This window comes from Chiloscyllium punctatum, chromosome 24, assembly GCF_047496795.1.
Source record: "Chiloscyllium punctatum isolate Juve2018m chromosome 24, sChiPun1.3, whole genome shotgun sequence".
NCBI lineage: Eukaryota > Metazoa > Chordata > Chondrichthyes > Orectolobiformes > Hemiscylliidae > Chiloscyllium > Chiloscyllium punctatum.
This window is the reverse complement of record NC_092762.1, coordinates 62,840,312-62,862,581: the sequence shown is the minus strand read 5'-3', so window position 1 is coordinate 62,862,581 and position 22,270 is coordinate 62,840,312. Positions and strand designations below refer to the sequence as shown.

Below are 22,270 nucleotides of genomic sequence, written 5' to 3'. Positions count from 1 at the left end.
GAGAGTATGGGACAAATGGTTAGTAAGTTTGTGGATGACATCAAAATTGGTAGTATAGCAGACAGTGAAGAAGATTATCTAAGAGTACAATGGGATCTTGATCAACTTGGTCAGTGGGCTGAGGAATGGCAAATGGAGTTTGATTTAAATAAATGTGAAATGGTGCATTTTGGTAGGACAAACCAGTGCATTGAGTACAGGAGTTGAAACATACTTGGAGGACTGCTTACAATTGTGTTCACACTGCTATAGGAAGGATATTATTAAAACTGAAAAGAGTGCAAAAAAATTTGCAAGAATGTTACCAAGATTGGAGAGGTTGGATAGGCTGGGACTTCTTTCCCTGGAGCGTAGGATGCTGAGGGGTGACCATATAAAGGTTTATAAAATATGAGGTGCATAAATAAGGTGAAAAGTCAAGGTCTCTTGTTATACAATTACAACATTTAAAAGGCATCTGGATGGATATATGAATAGGAAGGGTTTAGAGGGATATGGGCCAAATGCTGATAAGTGGGACTAGATTAATTTAGGATATCTTGTCAGCATGGCCAAGTAAGACCAAAGGGTCTGTTTCCATGCTGTACATCTCTTTGACTCTATGACGATCTACAAGATGCACTGCAGTAACTCAGCAAAGTTTCTTTGACAGCACCTTCCAAACCCATAACCACTACAACCTAGAAGCACAACCATGTTGTTCTTGTGTGAGTTCCCCTCCCAATCACACAACCCTTGGAAATATATTACTGTTAAAACCAAAATGTCTAAATTATCAAAGAATAAAAGGTGATCACATTACTCACAAATTTCTAATAGGGCATGACAGTGTAGGTACAAATAAAATGTTTCTCAATAACTGGTGAGTTTAGAACTGGAGACATGATTTCAGGGAAATGCCTCTTAGGATGAGATGAAGAGGAATTTCTTTACTCGGGGTGTAATCTTAAGAAACTTTTCCCCAGAGGGCTCTGGAAGCTCAGTCATTGAACATGTTCAAGACAGAAAGTGTTAGAACACTGGAGACTAATTTTATCAAGCAAGTGCAGGAAAGTGGATTTGAGGTGGAAGATCAGCTATCCTCTTATTGAATGCTGGAGTAGGTTTGATGGGCTGAATGGACTATTGCTGTTTTTACCTTAATTAGGGATGGACAATAAATGCTGACCTAGCCAGAAATGCCCACATCCAGGAACAAATGAAGAAACACTCTGCAGCCTCACCCCCTCACTGTACCTTCGAGGTTGTTGAATATCTGCACACTGGTGCAGATTAATAAAATCATTGACCAAAATCCATTTCAAATCTCAAGCTGGGCTGATATTTTACTTTGGTAATCTCACCAATGGTACATGTTAATTGTGATGGATTGTCCATTTCTGTCTCTAACAGTGACTGGGAAAATCAGAGTCCTCCCTTCTAAGTGTTTAACATGGGTATGGTAGTGGTGTAATGGTAATGTCACCAGTCTCAGTACTCCAGAAGGAATAGGGAAATGTCATGGTGACACAGGCTCAAATTAACCACAAATCCTACTCAAATCTGGTGGAATTTAAATTCAATTAATGTAGAAATCTGGAACTGACAGTTTGTCCCAGTAATAATACCATGAAGCACCATTGGTACTGGTGAAAATCTATCAGCTTAGCTAACATTCATTTGTGAAGGAAATTTGTTATCCCTATCTAGTAAGGCCCTTACCCCGTAAAGGCAATGACATGAGGGAGGAGCTGGCCAGAGGCGGTTGGAAGGGGACCCTAGTCAGGAAGATGGTGTAGCATCAGTGGCAGGAGTTCCTGGGAGTAATTTGGGAAGTACAGGAATTCATCCCAAGGAAGAGGGGGAAGGACAAGTCAACCACGGCTGACAAGGGAATCAGGGACAGCATAAAAGTGAAATATAAAGCATGCAATGTGGTGAAGATTAATGGGATTCCAAAAGATTATGAAGCCTGTAGAAACGAGCAGAGGCTAACTAAAAATGAAAGAACAGAGAAGAAGATGAAATTTCAGAGTAGCTAGCTAGTTATATTAAAGAAGATTGAAAGATTTTTAAAAATATATGTTTATAAGGTAAGAGAGAGGCAACAGTAGACATTTGACCACTGGAAAATGAGGCTGGGGAACAAATAAATAGTGGAAGAACTGAATAGGTACTTTACCTCAGTTTTCATAGCCGAAGACCCCATCAGCATACCAGAACTTCAAGAGACTCAGGGTCCGAAGCGAGTGTAGTGGCCATCACTAAGTAGAAGGTGCTGAGGAATTTGAAAACAATTAAGGTGTTAAAAATCACCTGGTCCAGATAGACTATACCCCAGAGTTATGAAGACCATAGCTGAAGAAATTGTAGAGCCATTGATGGTGATCTTTCAGGAATCACTGGACTCAGGGAGGGTCCCAGAGAACTGGAAAATGGTTAATGTAACACCCCTGTTTTAGAGGAGAGAGAGGCAGAATACAGGAAACTATAGGCCAGTTAGCCTGACCTTGGTTGTTAGCAAGATTTTAGAGTCCATTATGACAGATGACATTGAAAGTGGATGGTAAAAAAGAGCTGAGTCCCACAGTTTGCATCTAGAAAATCCCTTGCTGCACTGACCATGTTTCAGTCACTGCAAAGGCACACCAGCCAATGGGAAAATTCCCATTGGCATGATATCGCCCCTGAATGGCCCGAGTTAGCTATTGCTCTTGTGGGTAGCTGTCTCGCCACAACTTGGACTCTTTAAAAAATTATACAGATAGTGCTGGCAAACCATTATCTCAGCAAACAATGGGAATTTCCACACCATCACCTCTGGCAGACTTCCAGATATGTCCTACATTGTGAAACACTGGTACCATGAAGTGAGTGGTTAAAGGTGAGACTAAGGATATCACTTTCTAATATTTTCAACAGGTTAAGAGTGGGCATGTTAAATGGTGACTATCATGCCACTCCCAGTTGTCCACCAATCAGCTCATTAAGAGTGTAGATGAGTATGTTGTCCAATCACAGCCTTTGACACTGGAATCCCATGTTTCCAGAAGCTGGTAGCCTATCAGAGACTGGCAACTTCTGGGTTCTAAAGGCTGCTAGTTTTGGCCAACTTTTTGGGGAATGCAGCAGCCAGAAGGCTAGTGACCTTTATCTTCTCATCACAAGCTTGGGGTTCACTGGCAGATGGATTGGTTATCCAAGAGATTGTAGAATTGAGGCCCTCCCACAATCCAACAGCAGTTCACCACTGGTTTACCCGTTGTAAAGTTCGTCCCCTTTCTCACCCAGTAGAGCACCAGGTGTTTGACCTCTCAAGAGTCTTATTTTTTGTGAGATGAGAAAGTCGCTGGTGAACCGTTTTATGCAGCAACAAATTACTGAGGTAACAAAAGGGGAGTAAGTTTTTCTCCAGGACAACTTGCTCCATTATTTCCCCTTCTCACCACCTCCAGGGAGGGAAAGTTATGCCACACATGTTTGAGTACCATTTGTAAATGTATTCGCTGTAGAAACTGAAAAATCATTCTTCTGCCCATAATCTATGTACAGAATTGAGATGAGTAAGAAAAACAACTTGAATTTATCTGATAAAAATACTCTTTGCATTCTATTAGTGGGAGAGTGGTTAGTGAGATCAGCCACAGCTCTTTTGGAGGCAAGATTATTTTCAAAGGAACAGGGGGCAGTGAGGTGTCCCAAATGCTTTCATTCTTTTAACTACATTCCTTACTTTGATAACTTGGGCATATTTAAGGGAACCTGTGAAGAGAAGAGCACTTTTGGTGCATGTATTGAAACTCAGCCTCAACGTACTGTATCTCAAGTTGATGCAAATGGAGCTTTTGAATCTAGCCTTTTTTTTAATTCTAGTCCTCTTCTGGAAGAGTTGGCTTGAATCTTAAAATTTTAGAAAAGTCCACTGTGAGAAAAGACTACTTGGGCTATTGCCTTTTAAAGTGAATTTCTTTTTATCACACCCTGGATATCTTCTCATTTGGGAATATCAGAGAATTCTAATTTCCTTCTCCCACCTTAATATCTCTATATTCAACTGGTAAAAATTGAACCATATTCTTCTTAAGGGTGACAATTCATTTCCATCTTAAACCGTTCCTCTTGCCCATTATTTTGTGTAAAGGTTTATTCGAACTGAGGAACTTTCCGGTGTCTGCCTGTTGTTCAAGACTTTTGAATGAACCTCTCAAAGTTATTGTTGATCTTTCTTTGTGCACTTTCACTGCAGCTATAACATTGTATACTGCATTCTGTTCTGCTACCTGATGTACTTTGTGTAATACAATCTGCCTATAAAGCACGCAAAACAGAACATTTCACTGTATCTTGGTACAAGTGACAACAATGAATCAAAACAAATAAAATATTATTTTAGAGTGAAAGTACATTATATCACTTGAGTTTTTCTTCCTGTTTTTAGGCCTCACGTTACCCCATCACAGTTCTTCATTTTTTGTAATGTGTTAAATTATTTTTGCTTTGTAAAATGCCTACTTTATGAGCCATAATGAAAATTATTGTGGAAAATAGGAATTGAGATTAATCGATTCAATTCACAGTTTAGGGTTTGTTACATCTTGAGCATTTTAGTCCCAATACATAAAAAAGCATAATTCTTTTGTCAAGGATTGTTATGTAGAGTAGACGTTTCCAAACTGTAACTAGTTGTCCACATACACCCTGTCATCCTTGATATTACGTCTTACAGCTATCAAGCATGCCATTGTATTTTATACATTATACACATTTTTATTATTTGTATTTCTTAGTCACTGCTTTCTGGTTTTAAAATTGTTGAACATAGGAAATTATTTCTGCTTTTGGTACTTTTACCTCAGTGCTAGACAAAATCAATAATCCAGATCATACGATCTACTGATCTTTGCAGCTTAAACTTAGACAGGTGGGAAGGTGAAAGAACTGAGTATTCTATTGGTGCATGTTACAAGTAAAGGGGTGTGTGAGAGACATATAATATAACAGTAAGTGTGGGCTTGTTCGCTAATCAAAATGCACAAAGTGCAAGCCAAGCTATGCTTTAACTGCAGATACAAAGTCAGTTTTTCTGCAATATCCTAATTGGGTGCTTTAAAACTTATTCTGTGCCAGGGTCAATTGTGAGCCTAGAAGTGTCATCTGGTACCAATTTCATTTTTAAGACTGTTTCTTTCTTTCTTTTGTTTTCTGGAGGTCAGGTTGCCAAACTTTTGCAAGACTCCAGTATAGGAAACATTGTGAATGTGGTTGTAACTCGGCTCATCTTACTAACTGATGACCAGGTAAGAACGACTCTTGTGTGCTCCCTTGTCTTTTGTGTAACTTTTCCAATAATGTCCTAAACATCCTGTCCTATGGTCCACAAGTATCAGCTCATCCTACGCTCTGCTGTCCATTACATATCTTCATCAGACCTTGCATCTTGAATTTAAAATGCCCTCACTGACCCAGTTCACCAATTGCTTGATTGTAAAATTGGCATTCACCAGGGACTTGCCTCTCCCTATTTTGTAATCTGTTGTATAAGGTCATGGTTCTGAAAGAGTTAATGTTGAAGGCTACATTAAACTCCACTCACTCAGATGATGCTGCTTAGATGTGGAGGAGAAATGACAGTATCACACAAGGTACCAATGGAGACAGACATTGCATCTCTCCTTTTCATAATGTTTGTGATTATGGCTAATTGGTAAATGTATCTTGAAGGAACCTTATCACTGGAGACTAACAGAACCTATCCACTTTATACTGAGAATCAGTGTCTATGCTATGGAACAACACAGCCTCAAAGACAAAAAACAGTGCCCAGTGATGACAAAATAACTTTACATCTATTGATCATCTCCAGAATACGCGCAGAAATAGTAAAAAGCCAAATGCTCACTTGTATAAGAAGGTTAGCGCAGTGAAATCTCCTCCTTCAGACAATGTACAACCAATGCAAAAGACATCTGAGTTTTTAAATAATTCCTTCATAGGATATGAACTTTGCTGACTCTGTTAGCAGTTATTGTCCATCATTAATTGCCTTTGAACTGGGAGCTGTGAGTTGCCTTCTTGAAGGGCTCAATCCTTTTGGTGTAGGTTCATCCACAATGCTATTTGTGTAGGAGCTCCAAGACTTTAGCCCAGTGTCAGTGAAAGAACAGTGATAAATTTCAAAGTCACTGGCACGAATGAGAGGTTGGGGCCTAAGGTTGATCGACCATGATCTTGATGATTGACGGAGCAGGCCTGAGTGGCTCAGCGGCCTACTACTCCTATTGCTTATGTTGCCATGTTCTTCAGTCAGGATGGTGAGTGGCTTAGAGGGGAACTTGCTGGTGTTCCCATGTAGTTGCTGCCCTGGTCCTGGTCCTTCTAGGTTCAAATTAGAATTAGGCTTATTGTCATATGTGTGCAGTGAAAAGTTTACAATGTCACCACTTATAGCACTGTCCACGCTGGGAACTCTCCTCCAGTCCGCGCTGGGACATTCCCACCAGTCCGTGCTGGGACCTCTCCTCCAGTCCGCGCTGGGACGTCCCCTCCAGTCCGTACTGGGACGTCTCCTCCAGTCCGCGCTGGGACATTCCCTCCAGTCCGCGCTGGGACCTCTCCACCAGTCCACGCTGGGACCTCTCCACCAGTCCACACTGGGACCTCTCCACCAGTCCACGCTGGGACCTCTCCTCCAGTTTGCACTGGGACCTCCTCTCCAGTCCACACTGGGATGTCCCGTCCAGTCCGCACTGGGATGTTCCCTCCAGTCTGCACTGGGGACTCCCCTCCAATCCACGCTGGGACCTCTCCTCCAGTCTGCATTGGGACCTCCTCTCCAGTCCGCGCTGGGAAATTCCCTCCAGTCCGTGCTGGGACCTCTCCTCCAGTCCACGCTGGGAACTCTCCTCCAGTCCACGCTGGGACGTCCTCTCCAGTCCGCGCTGGGACATTCCCTCCAGTCTGTGCTGGGACCTCTCCTCCAGTCCGCACTGGGACCTCTCCTCCAGTCCACGCTGGGAACTCTCCTCCAGTCCACGCTGGGACATCCCCTCCAGTCCGCGTTGGGACATTCCCTCCAGTCCGCACTGGGACGTCTCCTCCAGTCCGCACTGGGACCTCTCCTCCAGTCCGCACTGGGACCTCTCCTCCAGTCCACGCTGGGACGTCCTCTCCAGTCCGCGTTGGGACATTCCCTCCAGTCCGCGTTGGGACATTTCCTCCAGTCCGTGCTGGGGCGTCTCCTCCAGTCCGTGCTGGGACGTCTCCTCCAGTCCACACTGGGACCTCTCCACCAGTCCACACTGGGACCTCTCCACCAGTCCACGCTGGGACCTCTCCTCCAGTTTGCACTGGGGCCTCCTCTCCAGTCCACGCTGGGACGTCCCGTCCAGTCCATGCTGGGACGTTCCCTCCAGTCCGCACTGGGACATTCCCTCCAGTCCGCACTGGGACGTTCCCTCCAGTCCACACTGGGACCACTTCACCAGTCCATGTTGGGGCCTCCCTCCAGTCTGCACTGGGACCTTCCCTCCAGTGTGTGCTGAGTCCTCTCCTCCAGTCTGCATTGGGATCTCCCCTCCAGTCCATGCTGGGACCTCCCCTCCAATCCATGCTGGGGTATCCTCTCCAATCCACACTAGGGGTCTCACCTTCAGTTCATGCTGGGGCCTCATCTTCAGTCCACGCTGGGCCTTGCCTCCAGTCTATGCTGGGGCCTCTTCTCCAGTCCACACTGGGCCCTCCCCTCCTGTTCGTGCTGGGGCCTCACCTCCAGTCCAGATCGGACCTCGCCTCCAGAACACGCTAGGGCTTGTCTCCAGCTCTTATATTGCACAACAGATGCAGCCCTGCTTCAGGCACAAAGTTCCGCTGCAGTCAAAAGCCCACTGAGTTCCCAAGTCCAGACTCTGGGCCTACTAAAGTGAGTCCTCAATCCAGGCACTGCCTCCACTATTGCTAACAATGCTCTGGCTTCCCCATGATGTCAGGAGAGAAAGAAAAAGACAGGAAAGGAGCGAGAGAGACCGAGAGAAGGATATAGCAGGCCTGCAGCATACAAGCTCCGGAGCCCTAACACTCCTTACTCTGCTGTCGCAGCCATTTTCAAATTGCGTTAGAGCAGTATAACTAGGTGCTGACTAGCAAGCATTGCTGAATTTCTGCAGTGCATCATCTAGATAATAAATGTTGCTCCTGAGCTTTGGTGTAAGAGAAAGTGTTGAAGAATGTTTGTGGATGTCGTGCCAATCAAGCGGGCTGCTTTGTTCTGAATGGTGTCAGGCTTCGTGTGAGTCATTGGAGCTGCACTCATCCAGGCAAGAGGGAGTATACAGCGCACTCCTGACTTGTGCCTTTTAAATAGGCTTTGAGGAGACAAGAGGTAAGTAACTCTTGGCAGAATTTCTAGCCTCTGACCTGCTTTGTAGCCATGGTATTCATACAGCTAGTCCAACTTAGCTTCCAGTCAATGGTAACCCCTTAGGATGTTGAAAGTGAGGGACTTAGCAATGGTAATGCCATTGAGTTTCAAGGGGCAATGTTAGATTCTCTCCTATTGGAGATAGCATTTGTGTGGCATGAATGCTACTTGCTACCTGCCACCCCAAACCTAGATATTGTCCAGGACTTGCTGCATTTGGATATGGATTATTTCAGTGTCTGAGGAGTCATGAGTGGGACTGAACTTAACATAATCTTCAGCAACCATCCCTACTTCTGATCGAAGAAAAGTCATTGTTGAAGCAGCTGAGGATAGACCTATCCTGAGGAACTCCTGTTGTAATGTCCTAGACGTGCGATGACTGACATCCAACAGCCCCAGCCATCTTCTTTTGTGCCAGCTATGGTTTCAACTAGCAGAGTTTCCCCCCTCATTAACACAGACTCCAGTATTGCTAGGGTTCCTTGATGCCAAATTCAGATGAATGTTACCTTAATGTGCACAGACTCAGGACACAGTCACAAAGAGGAAATTGCGCTGTCTGCACATCCACAAAAAAAAGTGTCCATTCAAATTGAAAAGCAATTGCATGGTCGTAAAATCCAGGTTACTGCAAGAAAGTATTTGTTGTAACAGTGCATCCAGTTTCCAATGTGAACACTCACAAGGTTAAAGGTCCTCCAGTAATGGACATACAACTGGGTTTAGTGGGAACACAATCCTTCATGAAGGACTTAGAGTCACAGAGTCATAGAGATGTACAGCACGGAAACAGACCTTTCGGTCCAACCTGTCCATACCCAACCACTTATTCCAACCCAATGTAGTCCCACCTGCCAGCACCTGGCCCATATCCCTCTAAACTCTTCCTATTCATATACCCATCCAGATTCCTTTTAAATGTTGCAATTGTACCAGCCTCCACCACTTCCTCTGGCAGCTCATTCCATACATGCGCCATCCTCTGCGAGAAAATGTTGCCCTGTAGGTCTCTTTATATCTTTCCCCTCTCACTCTAAACCTATGCCCTCTAGTTCTGGGCTCCCCGACCCCAGAGAAAAGACTTTGTCTCTTTATCCTATCCATGCCCCTCATGATTTTATAAATCCACTATAAGGTCACCCTTCAGCCTCTGACGCTCCAGGAAAAACAGCCCTAACCTATTCAACCTCTCCTTATAGCTCAAATCCTCCAATCATGCCAACATCCTTGTAAATCTTTTCTGAACCCTTTCAAGTTTCACAGCATCTTTCCGATAGGAAGATCATAATTGCACGCAATATTCCAACAGTTGCGTAACCAATGTCCTGTACAGCTGCAACATGACCTCCCAACTTCTGTACTCAATACTCTGGCCTATAAAGGAAAGCATACCAAATGCCTTCTTCACTATCCTATCTACCTGAGACTCCACTTTCAAGGAGCTATGAACCTGCACTCCAAGGTCTCTTTGTTCAGCAACACTCCTGAGGACCTTACCATTAAGTGTATAAGTCCTGCTAAGATTTGCTTTCCCAAAATGCAGCACCTCACATTTATGTATATTAAACTCCATCTGCCACTTCTGCCCATTGGCCTATCTGATCAAGATCTCGTTGTAATCTGAGGCAACCTTCGCTGTCCACTACACCTCCAATTTTGGTGTCATCTGCAAACTTACTAACTATACCTCTTACACTCACATCCTAATCATTCATATAAATGATGAAAAGTAGCGGACCCAGCACCGATCCTTGTGGCACTCCATTGGTCACAGGCCTCCAGTCTGAAAAACAACCCTCCACCACCATTCTCTGTCTTCTACTTTGGAGCCAGTTCTGTATCCAAATGGCTAGTTCTCTCTGTATTCCGTGAGATCTAATCTTGCTCCCATGTTCTCCCATGGGGAACCTTGTTGAACGCCTTACTGAAGTCTATATAAATCACATCTACCACTCTGCCCTTATCAATCCTCTTTGTTACTTCTTCAAAAAACTCAAACAAGTTTGTGAGACATGATTTCCCATGCACAAAGCCATGTTAACTATCCCTAATCAGTCCTTGGCTTTCCAAATACATGTATATCCTGTCCCTCAGGATTCCCTCCAAGAACTTGTCCATCACTGACATCAGGCTCACTGGTCTATAGTTCTGTAGCTTGTCCTTACCACCTTTCTTGAACAATGGCACCACATTAGCTGACCTCCAGCCTTCCAGCATCTCACCTGTGACTATCGATGATACAGGTATCTCAGCAAGAGGCCCACTAATCACTTTCCTAGCTTCCCACAGAGTTCTAGGGTACACCTGATCTGGTCCTGGGGATTTATCCACTTTTATGCATTTCAGGACATCCAGCACATCCTCCTCTGTAATATGGACATTTTTCAAAATGTCACCATTTATTTCCCTATATTCTATACCTTCGATGTCCTTTTCCACAGTAAATACTGATGCAAAATACTCGTTTTGTATCTCCCCATCTCCTGCGTCTCCACGCAAAGGCCAGATTTTCCAATGATTCCAATGATTTAAAGAGAATTAGAGTCACGCTAAATAGCCCTATAGCAAAAGAATAGCAATACAGAACAGAACCATTGTGGAAAATTGTTAAAACCACCAGATTCCCTGATTTTGTGAGGTCAGACACTTGGAGAGGAGATGGTATATTGGTAAATATAAAAGTAGTTACATGCCCAAAAATATAAATGTTAACTATGGGGGAACAAGACACTTGGAGATATTTTGTAAGTAATGGTCCTGAAAGAGTTAATGGTGAAGCTGCATTGAGCTCCACCTAATTTGATGATATCACATAGTCTTTGAATAAGAAAATGGAGTGTAGTGCAAGGTCCTGATGGTTGCAGATGTGTCATCTCTAGTCTTTGTAATTAGACTTAAGTTTCTGTTTGGGTTCTTTAAGTCTTCATTGACTATTTGTTTAATTTTAGCTTTTGTTACAGTGCCCACCAGGTACTGTATAACTTGTGTAAGGTTTATTTAAAAGAGTGGGAAGGATGCAGCAGTCTGAGGGTAAGTAGTGTTATAATCCCAGCTGATGTTTTTTACTGGAAAAGTCAGATCCCAGTCTGAAATTGACTTGATAGATCATATTATGCTTTTCTTTTATTCAACGAGGTAGTCTTTCACTAACATGCACACACACCACGTTTCACATCTGGTTTTAACAGTAAAACAGAAGCTGATTACACAGGAAAGGCATGCATAAAATAGAATAAGCCAAGCTATTTACATATAGTATGATTGTACAAATTCCAAAATACAGTCAAAATATGTCAATCCATCTATCCCAATCTTACTCTTTGACAGTACTCAGACATCAGCAAGAATTTCCATTTCTATCTTATCCATATGTCTCATAAACTGTTGCCTTCAACTTCCACTCTTGAGAATCTAATAACCTCATCCTTGACTATTTAAAGAACCGAGATTAGGTTTTCTTGGCTTCAAGTAATTCCTTCAGGGTTCTAACCAAACACTTTCAAACTTAAACCCTTACACTGAGATAACATGTATTCTAACTCTTCTGAACTAACTCCTTTCTCTTGTAAATATTGTCTTGTGCATCCCAAATTCAATCAGGACATCTGTGGACTTAAAACTGAAGTTTTCAAGCTATGAGCATTCCCTTAGCAAAAAGAAAATCTCTTTTATTTTTCTCGATGTAGTTTTGCATTCTTTATAGCAGGTAGGATCCGGAAATTATCTTGATTATCAATTTTCAGTCAGATATCTCTGTACAAATAAATGGCTTTTGAGTAAGTTAAAATCATGCCTCATGCATTTTTACATGTTTGCCTATCAACAACACATTGTTTTGCCAAATAAATGGGCCTAAACTAAATTATAATTAAACAATTCAGTGGCCCATTCCCAAACAGCATGAAGGATTACTGTAACGCTGAACTGAAACAAACTTCAGACCCAGACTCCTAAATTTGTTTGATCTAGCTGAACCACAATACTATTTATAGGTCTTGAATGACCTAACTAATGGTCTATAAACTAACCACTGGAGTCTGCTTAAAAAGCAGCAAGAAACTTAAATGGACGTATGAATTGGCAGCAAGAATAGACTATCTGGTTTCTTGCTCTGCCATTTAATAAAATCATGACTGATTAGAACATTCCATGCAGTTAGAAGGAGAAAAAGTGCCCATAGCTCATCTGATTTGTTTTGATGAGATCCAAGGTGAGTTTACTTTTGTCCTACAGTTCATCTTTGCTAGTGAGCTATCACTCTAACTACCAGAATCATGTCCAGTTTTCGGAACTGAAGGATATAGGGCCAGTGATTCTAAATATATCTTACTCATCTTACAAAAATACAGAAAATTAATTTTGGTGCATCTTTGGTTTTTGACATTCTCTTTTCTAAATTTGTTCTCTGGCATAGGTGTTGTTGAATTTTCTTTTCCCTTTGAGTACCGTTCTGAAACCATGTCAGAGAAGATAGTTGAGCTTGTGAAAGAAGTAATCTTCTAATTTGCTTACTGTATCAAGATGTATATGCATGTGGTCTTTCTATTCTTGCTCATATTCCTTTGGATAACATAATTTTATCAGATTCTATCAAAGACAGTGAAGCTGACTGACTGGTTCTGGTAATGCTTCTTTTAAGCATTTTGAGTTGACTGTAACAAGACTCCACTACCAGTTTCTGATAGTTGTAATGTCAAAGTTAATGGATGATCAGATTTTGAAGATTCTATGGTTGGCAGACCACCGTTCCTCCAAATGTGTGAAATCAGTAGTCTCTTCTGATCTCTGTGCTGAATTGTTATCATATGTTAAAGTAATTAATGTCAAATGGTATTATTGTTCTGTTCGGTTCTCTGAGCATTCTTCTGAGATCTATGAAGTCTTCTTAATAAGTAACATTTTGTTGATGATTTGGCTTCTGTGCTAGTTGAAATTCTTTAGCATACTGTAGAAATTTAAGAATAATGCTCAGTTTTCTGCTCAGAAGTGAGAAGTGTTGCTTTTGATCAAGTATTCCTGTTCAATACAGTATTGGTCTATGTATTTTAAAAAGACTCACAACATACATTTAGTGTTCAATTGTACTCTGCCTGCACCATGCAGTTCTCTATCAGAAGGTTGAAGTTTCATTCTCCTCAACCAAGAGATTGTTTCAGGTTTAAGAGTAATATTCACCCCGATGCTAACGTGGAAGTTAGCTTGATGTCTGTGTGAAGGAGAAAGAGATGCTGGAGATCAGAGTTGAAAGGTGTGGCACTTGAAAAGCATAGCAGGCCAGTCAGCATCTGAGGAGCAGGAGAATCGACGTTTCGGGCATAAGCCCTTCATGAAGGCTGCTGCCTGACCTGCCTGTGTCAAACCTGCTTCAGATGTTGTCTCCTCTTACCTCTAGAAAAAATTGATTTGTATCCCTCAAAGGTGGCATATCCTCATATAATGTGCATTCTAATGGAAATATGTTTTGGTATTCTGTATTTTCTTCCCAAGGTGCTTGAAGTAAGATATTGACTTCTTTATGCAAATAAGCATGATGGGTTCTGTAGTTCAATAGTTTTTTTATTAAGGTTTGAACACTCTCTCGTTATGTTCCCTTTTCTTGCTGTGAAGTTGCATTGACATAATAAAGCTGGATATGATGACTCTTTGACTTATTAATTCCCCATCTGGAATAGTAAGCTCTAGCATCACACGATTTAACTTTTTTTTTAGTTGATCTATCATGTGATTCTTAGGTGTTGACAAATTCTGGTGAACTTCTTTAAGCTTGGTTGATTTATTGTAACCATCATTTACTGATGCTGTTTATGGATTTCAGTTTGTAACGTTATTTGAATAGCACTTTCCAGTGGGAGGTCCTCTTTTCTATGTAACATATCTGAAACAAATAGATCAGAAATTTGACAACAATTCTGTTGTGAATTAGTATCAGTCGTAAATTATCATAATCACAACATTCTGAAAATGTGTAAACAATGATAAAGTTGTCAACAGGTTCTCTATGAAGTTGTATGCTTCTATTAAATCCTGCTGTTTATGTTATTCAGTTGGTACTTAATGTCCATGGAAAATTGTTTCGATAATATTGTCTCTTTTGCATTCTGCCCCATCTTAAAAGCATGATCAACTATCAGACTTACAGAATAAAGAAATTAGCTCATTTGTTCTCTGGGATTCTGCTTTAATCCTGATACAATTCTATATTTTTGCTAGGTTTGTGAAGGTGTGTAGCTCAGGTTGAGGTTTAGGGTGTAGGTTTGCTCACCGAGCTGTAGGTTTGATATCCAGACATTTCATTACCTGGCTAGGTAACATCATCAGTGGCGACCTCCAAGTGAAGCGAAGCTGTTGCCTCCTGCTTTCTATTTATAGGTTTGTCCTGGATGGGGTTCCTGGGGTTTGTGGTGATGTCATTTCCTGTTCATTTTCTGAGCGGTTGATAGATGGTATCTAGATCTATGTGTTTGTTTATTACAATTCTATATTACATGAATTGTCACTTGCATAAAGTTTAATTTAAATTCACTGTCTAAAGTATTTGTGACTCCTAATATTCTTAGAAGGATTTTTTTTCTCCATTGTATTGCAATTAGTCTTGTTATTTCTCCAAGTTCAATGATCGCCTTGAAAGCTGGTGTAAGATTTCTAAATTTTTTTGTGCAGATAATTTTGCTGTTGAGAGTTTTAAACTATACATTCAGCTCAGTAGTATAAATGTTAAATCTTCAAGATTTTTTTTAGTTGCATCCTAGAAATAAGTCACTAATGAAGCTCTACTCTTAAGAGATTTGTTATCTTCATGAAGGTTTCTAAGATCTCTTCTGATTGAATTTGCCAGAATTTTTTCCTTAATTTTTGTTAATTGTCTTATAAACCTCTAAATACATGAGAATTATCCTCCTATTTCTACTGAAAGAAGCACATTTTGTTTCCTCCTGCTAGTGTTATTTTATGCCTTTATCCCAATTTCTGAGTGATTGTTCACATACTTTTTAACAACATGGAGAATCCCTCATGCTTTCTCTGCTGCTCTTCCTGACAAGTTTAAATGATTTTATAAAGCTTTTCCCACTCATCCATAACCCAGCCCTGTGACCACTTGCAACCTGCACCCCCACACCCCCAAGATAGCCCATGATGATTTTACGTCTCATCTGTCATCTTCCTAGTAATGCTGCTCAGTAATGAGAAAGTACTGGCCTCTCTCTGCAACCCCACCCTCCAACAAAAAAAGCTTAGTGTTGGAGACAGTTTGTAGCTTTCTAGTTGGGAGACTCACTGAGACTTCATTTTGGGGCATTCCCAAAAAGAGATGTCCTGTGCTGTTCTCCTGCTTGGCAACTAACAAGTGAGATTCCCAACACTTCCAGAAATTACCAATGTGTTTCATTTTTGTTTAAGACTCTGATTCTATTTACTTGAACATTTCATTTTCATAGAATCAAAATACCACTGAAAGGTAGCATTTAGAATTCTGAAATTTATTTTATATGAGATTTTACTTTATTGGTCATTTAGGATATTGTCTTTTATTTTCACATTTTAGCCAAATTTGGAAATAAATCACCATGCTGGCAAATCACTTGATAGTTTCTGTAAGTGGCAGAAATCCATTCTTTCCCGCAATGGTAATGGAAATGCTATCCCTGACAATGGAATCGCTCACCATGATAATGCCGTGCTTCTCACCAGGTAGGTCACCTGTCCTAAAAATATTTGAATTTCAATCTTGACAAAATTTTGACTGCAAAAAGTAATTTCCCCTGTAATATATGTATTTTATCACATTTTTAATCGAGGGTATCATTGCATACTCTGCATATTTGTTTAAATGTTGATTTTTGAGATAGGTTTTAATTATGGGAGTGACTTTTACGCAGGTAATGTTTTTGAGAAAGTAACATGATTTGGGCCAAATGAAATTGCACCGAAATAAAATTGAAATGAAGAACTCTAAAGAATTGTTGTTGACCCAGCCTTTCTGATGGTCAGGTAGTTCAAGGAGCAGTGGAGGTTATAGTTGTTCATTGGGACTGTAGAGAATTCCCAATGTAGCTAACTCTGAAGGAATTGTCTGGGAAGTTGAATTTTCTAAAAAGCCATTCTCCTGTGGCTGGAACCTGCCAAAAAAGCTTATTAATGACAAAGTCTTCAGAGAGTTCCAACTCATTTAAGCTTAACAGTCACCAAGGAAAAATTAGAAGATTAAACACCTAGTCCAATTCCTGGATAACTAATAAACTATGCCTTTACTTCACCACTGATCCCTCCAAAACCAAACCCTCAGCACACCCACAATCATAGTCCCTCACCCACACCCCTTCCCTCCACCGACACTACCACCTGACCCAACATTGACCACTCCATTCAACACAGGTTTTTGTCTCCTCAAATCTACACTAAACAATCAACCACTTACCTGGCACCCTAACTCTCTCACTGACCGAGAACCCTAACCCTCTCACTGAACGAGCACCCTAACACTCTCACTGAACGAGCACCCTAATCTTCTGACTTACTGAGCATCCTAACCCTCTCACAGACCGAGCACCCTAACCTTCTCACTTACCGAGCACATTAACAGTCTCACTTACCGAGCACCCTAACCCTCTCACTGAAAGAGCACCCTAACCTTCTGACTTACTGAGCATCCTAACCCTCTCACAGAACGAGCATCCTAACCTTCTCACTAACCGAGCACCCTAACCATGTCACTGACTGAGCACACTAACCCTCTCAATTACTGAGCACCCTAACACTCTCTCTGACCGAGCACACTAACCTTCTCACTTACTGATCACCCTAACCCTCTCACTTACAGAGCACCCTAACCCTCACACTGACTGAACAACATAACCTTCGCACTACACTGAGCACACTAACCCTCGCACTGATTGAGCACACTAACGCTCTCACTTACCGAGCACCCTAACCCTCTCACTTACCGAGCACCCTAACCCTCTCACTGACCGAATACCCTAACCCTTTCACTTACTGAGCACCCTAACCCTCTCACTGACCGAGAACCCTAACCCTCTCACTTACTGAGCACCCTAACCCTCTCACTGACCGAGCACCCTAACCCTCTCAATTACCGAGCACCCGAACCTTCTCACTTACTGAGAACCCTGAACCTCTCACTGACTGAGCACTCTAAACCTCTCACTTACCGAGCACCCTAACCTTCTCACTTACCAAGCACACTAACCTTCTCACTTACTGAGCAGCCTAACCCTCTCACTTACTGAGCACCTAACCCTCTCACTGACCGAGCATCCTAACCCTCTCATTTACCGAGGATACTAACCCTCTCACTGACCAAGCACCCTAGACCTCTTACTTCCTGAGCACCCTAACATTCTCACTTACAGAGCATCCTAAACCTCTCACTGACTGAGCACCTTAACCCTCTCAGTTACTGAGCACCCAAACCCTCTCAATGACCGAGCACCCTAACCCTCTCACTGATCGAGCACCCTAACCCTCTCAGTTACTCAGCACCCGAACCCTCTTAATGACCGAGCACCCTAACGCTCTCACTGACTGAACACCCTAACTCTCTCACTGATCGAGCACCCTAAACCTCTCACTTACCAAGCACCCTCACCCACACATTACTGAGCACCGTAACCTTCTCACTTACTGAGCACCCTAACCCTCTCACTTAATGAGCACTCTAAGCCTCTCACTTACTGAGCACCCTAACACTTTCACTTACTGAAAACCCTAACTCTCTCACTGATCGAGCACCTTAATCCTCCCACTGACTGAGCACCCTAACCCTCTCACTTACTCAACACTCTAAGCCTCTCACTTACTGAGCACCCTAACACTTTCACTTACTGAAAACCCTAACTCTCTCACTGATCGAGCACCTTAATCCTCGCACTGACTGAGCACCCTAACCCTCTCACTTACTGAGCACCCTAACCTTCTCACTGACTGATCACCCTAACCCTCTCACTTACTGAGCACCCTAACCTTCTCATATACAGAGCACCCTAACCCTCTCACGTACAGAGCACCCTAACCCTCTGACTTACTGAAATCCCTTACTCTCTCAATGATCGAGCACATTAACCTTCGCACTGAGCAAGGATCCTAACCCTCTCACTAACTGAGCACTTACCGAGCACCCTAGCCCTCTCACTGATCGACCACCCTAACCCTCTCACTGACCGAGCACCCTAACCCTCTCACTTACCGATTACCCCAACCCTCTCACTTACCGAGCACCCTTACCTTCTCACTGACCAAGCAGGCTAACCTTCTCACTGACCGAGCACCCTAACATTTATCACTTTCCGATCACCCTAACCCTCTAACTTACTGTACACCCTAACCCTCTCACTGACCGAGCACCCTAACCCTCTCACTGACTGAGCACCCTTACCTTGTCACTTACTGAGCACCCTAACCCTCTCACTGACTGAGCACCCTATCCATTTCACTGACCAAGCACCCTAACTCTCTCACTGACCGAGAACCCTAACCCTCTCACTGAACGAGCATCCTAACATTCTAACTGACCGAGCACCCTAACCCGCTCACTTACTAAGCTCTCTAACCCTCTCACTTACAGAGCACACTAACCCTCTCACTTACTGAGCACCCTAAACCTCTCACTGACCAAGCACCCTAACCCTTCTCACTTACTGAGCACTTTAACCCTCTCACTTATCGAGCACCCTAACCCTCTCACTGACCGAGCACCATAACCCTCTCAGTTACTGAGCACCCTAACCTTCGCACTTACCGAGCACCCTAAACATCTCACTGACCAAGCACCCTAAACCTCTCACTGACAGAACACCCTAACCCTCTCAGTGACTGAGCACCCTAGCCCTCTCACTGATCGACCACCCTAACCCTCTCACTGACCGAGCACCCTAACCCTCTCACTTACCGATTACCCCAACCCTCTCACTTACCGAGCACCCTTACCTTCTCACTGACCAAGCAGGCTAACCTTCTCACTGACCGAGCACCCTAACATTTATCACTTTCCGATCACCCTAACCCTCTAACTTACTGTACACCCTAACCCTCTCACTGACCGAGCACCCTAACCCTCTCACTGACTGAGCACCCTAAACCTCTCACTTACCGAGCTCCCTAACCCTCTCACTGACCACGCACCCTTACCTTGTCACTTACTGAGCACCCTAACCCTCTCACTGACTGAGCACCCTATCCATTTCACTGACCAAGCACCCTAACTCTCTCACTGACCGAGAACCCTAACCCTCTCACTGAACGAGCATCCTAACATTCTAACTGACCGAGCACCCTAACCCGCTCACTTACTAAGCTCTCTAACCCTCTCACTTACAGAGCACACTAACCCTCTCACTTACTGAGCACCCTAAACCTCTCACTGACCAAGCACCCTAACCCTTCTCACTTACTGAGCACTTTAACCCTCTCACTTATCGAGCACCCTAAACATCTCACTGACCAAGCACCCTAAACCTCTCACTGACAGAACACCCTAACCCTCTCAGTGACTGAGCACCCTAACCCTGTTACTGTCCGAGCACCCTAACCCTCTCACTGACCGAGCACCCTAACTCTCTCACTGACCGAGCACCCTAGACTACTTACTTCCTGAGCACCCTAACATTCTCACTTACCAAGCACCCTAAACCTCTCACTGACCGAGCACACTAACCCTCTCAGTTACTGAGCACCCGAACCCTCTCAATGACTGAGCACCCTAACCCTCTCACTGACCGAGCACCTTAACCCTCTCACTTACTGAGCACCCTCACCCTCTCACTGACCGAGCACACTCACCCTCTCCCTTACCGAGCACCTTAACCCACTCACTTACTGAGCACCCCAACCCTCTCACTGACCGAGGACACTAACCCTCTCAATGACTGAGCACCCTAACCCTCTCACGGACCGAGCACCTTAACCCTCTCACTTACTGAGCACCCTCACCCTCTCACTGACCCAAGCACACTCACCCTCTCCCTTACCGAGCACCTTAACCCACTCACTTACTGAGCACACTAACCCTGTCACTGACCAAGCAACCTAACCCTCTCACCTACTGAACAGCCTAACCTTCTCACTTATCGAGCACCCTAACCTTCAAACTTACTGAAAACCCTATGCCTCTCACTGACCGAGCACCCTAACTCTCTCACTGACCGAGCACCCTAACTCTCTCTGGATTAGTGGTGCTGGAAGAGAACAGCAGTTTAGGAACCATCCAAGTAGCTTTGAAATTGACGTTTCGGGCAAAAGCCCTTCATCAGGAACACTAACCCTCTCACTGACCGAGCACCCTAACCCTCTCAATTACCGAGCACCCGAACCTTCTCACTTACTGAGAACCCTGAACCTCTCACTGACTGAGCACTCTAAACCTCTCACTTACCGAGCACCCTAACCCTCTCACTTACCAAGCACACTAACCTTCTCACTTACTGAGCACCCTAACCCTCTCACTTACTAAGCTCTCTAACTCTCTCACTTACAGAGCACCCTAAACCTCTCACTGACCGATGACCCTAACCCTCTCACTTACTGAGCACCCTAAACGTCTCAATGACCGAGCACACTAACCTTCTCACTTACTGAGCACCCTAACCCTCTCACTTACTAAGCTCTCTAACTCTCTCACTTACAGAGCACCCTAAACCTCTCACTGACCGATGACCCTAACCCTCTCACTTACTGAGCACCCTAAACCTCTCAATGACCGAGCACCCTAACCCTCTCACTGACCGAGCACCCTAACCCTTCTCACTTACTAAGCTCTCTAACCCTCTCACTTACAGAGCACCCTAACCCTCTCAATGACCGAGCACCCTAATACTCTCACTGACCAAGCACCCTAACCCTTCTCACTTACTGAGCACTTTAACCCTCTCACTTATCGAGCACCCTAACCCTCTCACTGACCGAGCACCATAACCCTCTCAGTTACTGAGCACCCTAACCTTCGCACTTACCGAGCACCCTAACCCTCTCACTGACTGAGCACCCTAAACCTCTCACTGACAGAGCACCCGAACCCTCTCAGTGACTGAGCACCCTAACCCTGTTACTGATCGAGCACCCTAACCCTCTCACTGACCGAGGACACCAACCCTCTCACTGACCGAGCACCCGAGACTACTTACTTCCTGAGCACCCTAACATTCTCACTTACCAAGCACCCTAACCCTCTCACTGACCGAGCACCCTCACGCTCTCACTGACCGAGCACACTCACCCTCTCCCTTACCGAGCACCTTAACCCACTCACTTACTGAGCATACTAACCCTGTCACTGACCGAGCAACCTAACCCTCTCACCTGCTGAACAGCCTAATCTTCTCACTTATCGAGCACCCTAACCTTCACACTTACTGAGAACCCTATGCCTCTCACTGACCGAGCACCCTAACTCTCTCACTGACCGAGCACCCTAACTCTCTCTGGATTAGTGGTGCTGGAAGAGCAAGCAGTTCAGGAACCATCCAAGTAGCTTTGAAATTGACGTTTCAGGCAAAAGCCCTTCATCAGGAACCTTCCAGCACCACTAATCCAGAATCTGGTTTCCAGCATCTGCAGTCATTGTTTTTACCCTAACTCTCTCACTGACCGAGCAGCCTAACCCTCTCACTTACTGAGCACTCTAAACCTCTCAATGACCAAGCACCCTAACCCTTCTCACTTACTGAACACCTTAACCCTCTCACTTACCGAGCACCTAACCCTCTCACTGACCGAGCACACTAACCCTCTCACTTATCAAGCACCCTAACCCTCGCATTGACCGAGCACCCGCACCCTCTCATTACTGAGCACCCTAACCTTCTCAGTTACTGAGCACCCTAACCCTCTCACTTAACAAGCACCCTAACCCTGTCACTGATC

The 22,270-nt window shown here is 43.7% G+C and overlaps 1 protein-coding gene across 3 annotated transcripts in view; it reads left to right on the top strand.

The window, feature by feature from the left end:
* Positions 1 to 22,270, top strand: part of adamts10 (ADAM metallopeptidase with thrombospondin type 1 motif, 10) — a 171,265-nt gene that overhangs the window by 44,646 nt on the left and 104,349 nt on the right. For all 3 annotated transcript variants that reach the window (XM_072594028.1, XM_072594029.1, XM_072594030.1), the window contains 2 exons: positions 5,193 to 5,276; positions 15,942 to 16,087. In XM_072594028.1, coding sequence (XP_072450129.1) covers positions 5,193 to 5,276; positions 15,942 to 16,087 — 230 coding nt within the window. The remainder of the gene's footprint in view (positions 1 to 5,192; positions 5,277 to 15,941; positions 16,088 to 22,270) is intronic.